Genomic DNA, 10699 nt, shown 5'->3' with positions numbered 1-10699 from the left:
CCTATGGATCCTCGAGTGATGCCACAACCCCTTATCTCGAGTCGATTCTTGCCTTGTAGGTTATGCCAACGCAGCATACTTATCTGATCCGCACAAGGCACGCTTTAAAATGGGTTATGTCTTTACTATTGGAGGCACCATAATCTCTTGAAGGTCAACTAAACAGACCTTAGTTGCCACTTCGTCAAACAATGTTGAAATTCTCACCTTACACGAAGCAACTTAGGAATGCTTTTAGCTGAGAGCAGTTGTGGGCCATATTCGAAGCTCATGCGATCTTTACCCCGTCGTTGATGTCTCGACAATGATCTATGAAGACAACGCAGCATGCATCGAACAACTCAAGAAGGCTTACACCAAAGGAGACAACACCAAGCACATTGTACTGAAGTTCTTATTCTTACATAAACAACAAGAGCATCAGAAGATTGAAGTCACGCAAATCCGTTCACAAGACAATCTGGCCGACCTCTTCACCAAATCACTACCGAATGCGACATTTCAGAAGCTTGTTCAAGGAATTGGTATGCGTAAACTTTCTGAGTTGTAACATTGCTAGTTTTCTTTGGAGTTATGTCAAACTCAGGGGGAGTATCTTGAAGTATACTTGCTTGTTCTTAATGCACTCTTTTTCTCTATGATTAGGAGCATTTTTCCCATTGGATTTTTGCTACCTAACGAGGTTTTGATGAGGCACCCACCTTGGTTTGATCATATCCCCGATGACGTCCCGTAGACGTTTCATATGACTTTGTATTTCTCATGCATTTTTCCTTAGATTATGGATTTTGTCCCTACTCGTGTTTTTTCACCATAGCCATAGGGTTTTTTGTGAGACTTAGTTCCTTATGCAAGTTCCTACCTTATTTGAGAATAACGTGTTCCCAGAATCAGTGCCGACTAGTTGACTTCCTCAACTCTACATGATGCTAAATCTACATGAGCATTTACACACTCAAGGGGGAGTGTTATAAACTTCTTATTTAAGTGTGATTGTGTAAATCCTAGATTAGATTTGATTCTAGGTATTCTTTCCTATTATGACTTGTATTCTTTGGAAGAGAAGGATTTCTTCTCTCTCTTATTACTATAAATAAAGGCATTGCGTAGAGGGAATAACACATCCTCTACACAACCCTACAAATAAATTTCTCTTTCTATATTCTTTGTGCCACCAACCCCCTCTTCCTGTCAGTTAAATATAGGCCGCAACTTGAGTTTGATTGTTAATAACTAATTTACATTAAGCCCAAGCCACTATCAAATAAAATATTCACACAAATTTGTTTTTTTTTTTCTCACAAACAAATATTATAATTACAAATATAATAAAGATTAAAGAGGTCCGTACACAGAGATGGGTACAAACTACACGGGAAGCACGTGAAACCTAAAATTCAAACCCTAACATGAAAACCTTGCGCGGGACAAGCATACTTATTTATCTATCTTATACTAATACTTAATTTACTCATTGGGTATATCTTTTTCAGATTAACAGTGAGTCGGCAAATGAGTCTAATTCAAGTTGATTTTGATGATCGTGATGATGGTCTGTCAGAAGCGCCTGTAGATATTCTTCATAAAGATTTTCAAGTGTGTGATCATCGCCGCCATCAGCTGAAGAATTGATAGGATCTTGATCTGGATCACCAACACAAAGCACAACCCCATTATTACACCATGGATTAACACCGAAAGCTCCTCCTTCTCCTCCGTTTAAATCTTGGATTGAAGACGCAGGAGTAACTGTAGTGCTGCTAGTAGAACTGTCATTTCTTGGTAGGGATAAAAAGGAAGTAATCCTAGTGGGTTTTGGGAGATGAACTTTAGGCTTTTGTGGCTCCACATGTTGGCCTATTTTCGTCTTGCTTTTCATCATCACCTTTACCATTTCCTTCTTATTGTTTCTGTTCTTGCAACTTTGGTTCTCTCTCCTTTTATTTTCTTTGGCTATCGGCTCAGATAATTTTTTGTGGGTGTTTGGGTCGGTTCCTTCACTTATGAGTCTTTTGCTAAGATTGGTGTTCCAGTAGTTCTTGATCTCGTTATCAGTTCGACCTGGAAGCCTACCGGCAATGAGAGACCAACGGTTGCCAAGTAATGAATGTAGTCTGATAATTAGGTCATCTTCATCGGAGGTTATGTTGCCTCTCTTTATGTCTGGTTTTAGATAGTTCATCCACCTTAGCCTGCAACTCTTTCCACACCTGAGGAAGCCTAAATAACCATGGAAAACAATAATTAATAACAGAATAATTCGACCAAAAAATGTACGATACAAATAACTGTAAGAACAAATAAATAAAAAAAATTACAGAACAATGAGGAGAATAATTCATACATAAGAAGTAATATAATAATGTGGAAAATGAACAATAACAAATTGAGTAATTATGTGTACCAGCTTTTTCTGGCAAGGATCTCCATTGGCCTTCTCCATGAGCTTCAATATACTGGGTGAGTAATGTGTCTTCTCTGTTACTCCATGGACCTCTATTCAAACCAACCTTAGAACAACAAGGAGCCCTTCCCATGACTAACTATATCCAGCTAGATATCCTTCTATCTCAAGAATATAAATAATAAGAAGTGGTGTGGAATTAAGAGGGAAAGCACCGGAAACAAGAGGGCTCTGAAACTCTGTAGAGCACAAAGGATTCTTACACCTTGTATCCCTTTTTTATTTGTTGGGGTGCTAACGTGTGTCAAGGAGTAATAGATAGAGACTTGTCAGAAAAATTATAATTTTATAGGTGTTATTTTCATACAGGAAAATGTAAATCTCTTACTATCTACCAAGCAACATAAACATTATAAGTTGACTGTGTTACTAGGCTATAATCAAAATCATTGTTCAAGTTGATTTTTATCTAAACGTGTGGTCTGAATTTGATCATTAATCTTCGAATATAATTTTTATTTGACGACATAAGTCTAATGTGATCATTTATCTAACAATATATAAGATAAAAAATATCTAATATGGATCCGTCCAATGAGATTTATAAAGGGTATAATGTTAGGGTGACCAACTTTTTAGACTAAAATTCATAAATTGACGAATAGATTATTACTTACGTATTGATTAATGTGCTTATTTTTTATTGGTGTCATATTACATGATTTGGAATTTTTGATCTAAAAAATTGGTCTACATAGCAATACTCATTTATAAATGTTAAGTTGCATTAAAATAATAAACATATCGGTCCAATGTGAACCAAAAAAATGCTAAGAAGCCCCTCTCAAAAGTTGGACTTTCCGTGGATTCTTTGCCACCTCATGTTTTAAGCATAATATTGGCATAAAATTGATCTTAAACTGTGCGTTGGCAGAGTCCATTGAGAGTACCATTTTTGAGAAAGTCTCCTTAACATTTTTTATGCGGAAATGATATTCTTAACATTTAGTTGTACCATCATTTGTACTATCAGGTAATGCTCTAGAGACTAAATTTGTATACAACATTTACAAACTCAATGATGTGTAACTAATAGAAATGAGTACGTTTATCAACGCTTAAATAATAATCCAACATTTTACTTTCTTGTCATTTAGTTTAAAAAAATTTATCTACAAATTTAGTCTACTCAGCATTACTCATTTGTATTCAATCTGGGCCCACTATAGAAAGAATATAAAAAATAAAAAAAATATCATTTACTATTAGTTTGGACGCTCTTTTCTATCTTCTATTTTCATCTTCCTTCACCCTTTCACTGCGAACCGACAATCTCAAGCTCTTCATCTTTTTGTGGTAAATATCAAGCTTAAATGGAAAGAAAGAATCTTGTTAAATCAATAAAAAAACTTCATTTTAATCCTTAAAAAAGATGAATTTTAGACTATAACCTTGTGTAAGATTAAAATCCAATTCTAGTCCCTAGTACATTAAATCCTCTCATTTATTAGTTATATTTTGATGTTTTATTTAACTTTTTATTCCTCTTTTAATGTATTAATTACATTTAAATTTAATTTTCATTTCATTTATCATAATATATTTTAATTCCTACATTTAGGCAACTAATTTTTTTATAATATATAGTCCGATAACAATTTTGTATGTTCTTCATTTAGGTACATTAATACATTTGAATATTTCGGTATATCTATTGATACAGACATATACATGTATTTCGGTATGTACATTTTGGTACACACATTTGAGTTTATTTTATTTATTTTTTTTTTTTTTGTAAGTACAACGATATATTTTAGACTAAGGTGAGGGGGTTCGGCTAAGCCACACAATGAACAATTTAATTTGGTATCAAATTCGCCATCCACGAGATTCAAACTCAATACCTCTCATTTGAGTATTGACTTTTAGGTACATTAATTCAATATACTATATTTCGGTACATACATTTTGATACATACATACATTTCAGTATTGACATTTAGGTACATTGATTCAATATAATACATTTTGGTACATACATTTAGGTTCATTATAATATATTTTAGTACAATCATGTAGGTACAAATATTTCGGTACAAAAAAGTCAATTTTATATATTTCTACACAGTCATTTCTGTACAATTATGTATTTATATATTTTTGTATCACAAATTTCTTTTAATATTTTCTCATATGTGTTCATTTATAATTAAAGAACTAAATATGTGCATATTAATAAAATTAAAATTTAATGTGGAGAGATTAAATAAAAATACACATTAAGTAACAAAAATTGAATATAAATTTTGATAAAAGTACACTTCAAGAGATTAAATTGAATATGTAATTAGCACAAGGTTTTATTTATTTATTTATTTATTTTTTAATTTTAATTTTTTGCAAGAATTAATGTTCAAAAACCCCATCAAAATTAGTGGAAGAGGTGACACATAGACATAGTGCCAAATTCATAAAAAGCGGAAGGAACGGGTTGCTGATAAAATATATGTTCTTATTAAAACATATATCCATGAACTTTCGATAGAAACAAAGAATAACTTTTTTTATTTATTTTTAAAATTAAAGTATGTGCACTACTACAATATTGGCAGCCCGTAATTATTTTTGAGATGTTTACGTACATGATGAATTTGGCTAATTTACATTTGTGCACGTAACTCAACGGCCCTTCTTGCTATCTGCCCTTCTCGTGCATGCATGCGGCTTGAATTAATGCATGCTGTTAGTCAAAAGAAAAATTAATGCATGCTGGATTTTTTCGTCATAACAAATAAAACACCATATACTCAAAAAGTTGATATAAATCCAAAAGTATTAAAGTATTTTACGAAAAATTTATAAACTATTAAATTTTAAATTAAACCTTTGACCAATTTTTCAAATAAACAAACCTTCCTTGTTGTGGTGATAAGTCAGCCAACGACCCGTTTACTAATCCAGTTTTCCTCTCAATTGTAATACCATTGTGCCCTTCAATATGTCCTGGGCCGGCCGTTAGAATTTGAGGGTTCTAGGTGAGCTTTTAAAGTAGGGTCGTAGAGTTATTTAACTTTTGACATTTTGTACATTGACATGTGTAAAAAAAATCACTAAATACATGAAAAATGTGAAAAAAAAAAATCACTAAATACATGAAAAATCTATTTCTACATCAAATATCATTAAAAATTAATATAAAAAAAAAGAAAGATAAACAAACATTACTCAAATATTATCTGTCTCGCGTTTTTAGATGCAAATGCACTTATTAAGTTTACATAATCTAATTTTTCAACCAATTCAAACCAAAAGAAAAGTCCCTACCCAGTACGCCAAATTCAAATCATTTTTCTATTGTTACAATGTTACTTATTACATTCAATGAATGAATGAATGGTTGGATATCTTACCGCTAGGGAAAATACTAAAGTGAAGAGGATAGTAATTTTCGTATACGAACCTAGGCAGACGAGGCGGATTTTGAATAATTTATTATTTTTTATATAAACTAATTAATTTGAACATTAAATAATGTCATTTTTCAAAAAGATGAGAGTTTTAACCTTTTAGGTACATAATAAAGATATATGTGGTGTGATCTTAAAATAGGGTAATAAAACCTCATAAAAATAAACATAAAGGTGATATTTAGGAGAGAAGCAAAAAAGTAAAAATAAGATGGTGGGGGACTATTTAAAAGGGGGATGACGTGCGGCCATAAAAAAAAGATGATGAGACCATCTTAAGTAAAATCGTGCAATTAAAATGATGTTGAGAATATGGTTGTCTTCTTCCTCGCGTGAGGCCGACCCTGCAACAAAAGATTTCCATATTCTAGCTTTTACATATAAGCCCGCATAGCTCCCGTCTATCTTCGTCCAGACCTGCCTAGTTCCGCCAAAAAATTAGGGGCCCTTTCGAAGTGGCGGCCCTAGACAGGCGCCTACTCCAGCTACCTTCAGGGCCAACTCTGAATATGTCAACCGATCGATTCCTACAATTTAGTAATTCAGTGTAATTCAAGCCAAATGAGTTTGGATATGTAAATATAGGTTTTTTCAGATATTTTTCTTCCCCAATTACTTGTCGTCTACAACGCAAGCAACAAGAGGTGGCCTTCTGTTCATTCTTATCCTCCTCCATTTCTACATATGTGATCATATAGGTACACTTTTGTTTTTGGTAAACTATCTCATCGGTACACTAATCCTCTTATCTTTGTTTTCCTTTTGCTCTACCAAGCATATCCAACCGGTATTATTTTCTACAATAATAAACCTTTGATACAAGTTTTAACTATGGTTTTAATTTTTGAACAAGAAAATTGTTATTGTCACTGCAGAACCTAAGAGGAATGCCAGCTATCTTTCCCATTTGCCTTTCCTCACTTGTCTTCCCCACTCAATTTATACCATGTGGAATCAACTTACACTTACATTTATGTATTCATGTGTAAAGAATATTACTCTTCTCTTTTCCCGGCAAGTGCACTTTTCTACTTAATAATATGGTATAGTGATATTTCTTTTCATTTGTAAGTGATCTTAGGTTCAATCTTGCAAAAAGACGAATTTGAACTACATTATTGCTAGCTCATTATGAGGTTTAGCCCAATCCTCCACATTCTTAATGTAAATAATATATTCTGTTAAAAAAAACCCCATAATTAATGTCCAGAATTTAACCAAACAATTATGACTTCTCTAGTTTAATTAATGTTCCAAATTTTAACCAAATAATTCTTATAACATCTCGTTTACCTTTGGTCTCCTATATTGTTTTTGTTGGAGAATTTTTCTAGAAACAGACAATGTAAGAGAAAAAGACAACTCCACCCAGAGCTTAAGAAACATAACAAGTTAGAAATGATTAAAAAGTAATATTTTATTCAAAAATAGAAATAATAGTTGTTTGGTAAAATCTGGAACATTAATTAGGGGCACATTAGAAAGGAGAAAAATGAAATTCTCACACGTTAAATACATGATGCGAAAATTATATGCACACAAATTAAACCCTCTTTTTGTCAATTGTAGTATAAGTATAAGTAGGGATCGTTCTGGACCGGGGATTAGGAGGGATTGCTAAGACCTTGTAAACTGATTCAAAAACGTAAAAACAAGATAAAACACTAAACTAGACTCAAAGAATGTGAAACTAAACGTTAAAACATTAAGACAAACCAAAAGACTCAAAACTAATTTTGGACGAATTTAAGATTATGGCTTGATTCAAAATACTTTAAAACACAAACTAAACAGATTCTAAGCACTAAAGAACAAGAAAATAAAAAGGGGGGGAAAAGTTTTGATTTGACGAAATTTGAAATAACAAAACAAGTTAATAAACTGAGCGGAATGTAAATATGAAATTGTGATGGAATGAATGGAATGAAGGCTAGCTAAGGGGTTTTTCTCCACACATGTTATACTTGCATACAAGATTGATTCTCAGTTGGTCTTTCGATAAATTATGATACTCAACACTCCGGATTAATTAGGTCCGCTTAAATTAACCGTCAAGTTTTCCTTAAGTTAATGAATTGGATGGGTTTGCGCAACGCAATTCACAACATTCTCCAAAAGTCCTTTACGTGAACAGCACAATAAAGATACAATCAAAGATCATTAAGCATTATGAAAACTATAAGTGTTGACGAGGCATTCGTTACTATGATGAGCATGAAACTCGTGCCAAGAATATGTTTAACACGATTGTTTATAAGCAACCTCCACTACTTGTGAATATAAGTTCATAACGATTAGGTGAAATTCACTTATATTCTAGCGTCATATTTATGCATGAAAATTAAGCGCGCATTCTTAATAAACATTCATAAATAAGCTATCAATCAAACGGTTAAACAAATTGAATCCACAACTTATGAAATTCCAACGAAAGTTAATCAATTCATATTGCAAATATAAACATAGTTTCGAATCACCCCCTACCTAAAGGGGGTTTAGTTCCTCATAACCTTGAAATCAAAGAAACACCTAAACATTCCAACAACTCAAAGCTTGAATTGTATGAACGTTTAAGCACTCTTCTCTTCCATACATACAAAACAAAGAGAATTAAAATGAAACTTTGAAATCAAAGAAACACCTAAACATTCCAACAACTCAAAACTTGAATTGTATGAACGTTTAGGCACTCTTCTCTTCCTCGTTGTTGTAGCACAAGGTTTAAGGGATGTTGTTGGTGTGTTGAATGGTTTGGAGAATTTATGGAAATGGAAGAAATGGAGGAGAAATGGAAGGGAAACTCACGGCCAAAGGGGGAAGAATGGATGATTTTGAAGAGTGTTGTGTTGTGAATGAGATGAAGAATGCCTTGAATGATGAGAGTGCAAGGGTATTTATAGGAGTAGTGGAGGGAACATATAGGGAGAGAATGGATGGGAGAGCATGTGAATGATAGCTAGGAGAATGATTAAAGGGGTGTGAATGGTTGGAAATGCATGTGGGTGAATTGGTGGTGCAATGATGAAAAGTGAATAAATAATGCATGTAGGGTTAGCTAGGTTGGCTTTGTTTGGGTGCATGTGAGTTAAAGAGGGAGAATGTGGTGAAATGATGAAGTAGGAAGGTGGAAATGCATGTGAGATGTTGGAAAGGAAATGGGAATATGAGTGCATGTGGGTGAATGATTTGTGGTGCAATGATGAAGAGTGAATAAAGAATGCATGTAGGGTTAGCTAGGAAAGTGGGAATGTGGTTGAATGATTAAAGGGACATGCATGTGGCTTGTTTGATTGCTTGGTGAGATGATGCATGCTTGTAGTTTAGGGTGTTGAATATGGATTTGCATGGCATTTGAATTGATTGTGGGCTTTGGAATTGGAAGGAAATGCATGGCAAAGGGCTTGGTTTAAGAGAGAATGGGCTAGGCCCTTTGTTTTATGTCCAAAGTGAATACAAGGCCTTCAAATTCGTCCAACATTTTGGCTCCAATCATATGCCATCCATTCCAAGCCCAATTTTGCTCCAAAATGCTCCAAAATGCATCTTTTTTTCTTCCTTAAGCCCTTAGAACCTGAAAACACACAAAAGAAGCATAAAGGACTAAAATAACTAGAGAAACATAACGTAAATGCACGAGAACAAGCCATTTAAGTCGCATGAATATGCTCCTATCAAACTCCCCCACACTTATCTTTTGCTAGTCCTCGAGCAAAACAGAAAGAAAAACAAAACAAAACGAAACGAAACAAAACAAGTAAAACACACCTAAACCTTCCAACAACCGTCTTAGGGATTTCCAATGCACATGACAAGTTAAAAATCATCATTCCCACAGATTTTAGTCATCTTCACACTTAAGTACATTCTTAATCATAGTCACCATATACTAGTTCACAATTAAGCATTTAAAACCATGTTTTGAATGTAGTAACATGCCTTAGAGAATTTGCTCAATTCCTTACAAGATATGCACTCGATTTTCACTCAGAATTTCTAACTACACACCCTAATCTAGTCATATGTGAGAAGATTGATGTAAACATGAAAACGACACTCACATATATGTATCACAAAGAACGCAATTTCTGGAGTTAATAATCAAGTTTAGATATGATCTCATGAATGGAATGCTACTACTTAGACGCGAGAACCAGTGACACCATATGCTCATACCAAGTTCAAACTCCACAAATTGAAACACATAACACTCAAGATTGAAGTCACGGGTTGTAATGGGGCTTGGGGTGTGTGGATAACAAAGAAGGGATATGGAAAACAAAGGTTCTTAAAGAAAGAGTGAGCAAGACAATTGAATCAACTTAGAATTCACTTTTGAATGAAAACTCAACTTTGGAACAAAAAGGGAGACAATTTAGGGCCAGAATTGGTGTTTTGAGCCCTTTCTTCAATCACTCATTCTTTCATTTTTCAAGCTCTTTTTTTTTTTTTTTTTTTTTTTTTTTTTTTTTTTTCTTTCTTTCTTTTCTGTTTGAAACTCAAAACATACTTAAGAACAAGCATTCCTTCCCCCACACTTATTTTCTTGCATAATGTAACTCAAAAGGAATTCATTTAAGTTATGCTCACTATCTTTTAAGAACAAGGGTGTGGATTGTCCTAAACTAGGCTAGGTGAGGATAATGTGGGTTGACAAAGAATAAAGGCTAAACAAAACTCAACGGGGGTAAAACTTACAACATATACGAAATATGGGAAGTGAGGTTATTTGGCTATGGTGGCAATTACACAACTTCATCTTGAATATGTTATGTAAATCAATAACATGCTTTGAATGAAATGGGCATGAGTTCTAGCATTTGGAACT

General features: G+C 33.5%; 1 protein-coding gene across 1 annotated transcript; it reads right to left on the bottom strand.

Moving 5' to 3' along the window:
- Positions 1–1353: 1353 nt before the first annotated feature.
- On the bottom strand, positions 1354–4444 carry LOC103964234 (myb-related protein 308-like). Its single transcript, XM_048566242.1, has 2 exons — positions 2405–4444; positions 1354–2220 (listed from the first exon to the last, which is right to left on the bottom strand). The coding sequence occupies exons 1-2, from the start codon at positions 2535–2537 to the stop codon at positions 1490–1492; spliced, it is 864 nt and encodes a 287-aa protein (XP_048422199.1). The 5' UTR covers positions 2538–4444; the 3' UTR covers positions 1354–1489.
- Positions 4445–10699: the final 6255 nt, after the last annotated feature.

Source organism: the organism of the source record quoted next, unplaced genomic scaffold (genome assembly GCF_019419815.1).
Source record: "Pyrus x bretschneideri cultivar Hongxiangsu unplaced genomic scaffold, Pyrus_bretschneideri_v1 Contig40, whole genome shotgun sequence".
Lineage (NCBI taxonomy): Eukaryota > Viridiplantae > Streptophyta > Magnoliopsida > Rosales > Rosaceae > Pyrus > Pyrus x bretschneideri.
Note: the sequence above shows the minus strand (reverse complement) of the source record. Positions and strands in the feature narration are given on the sequence as shown.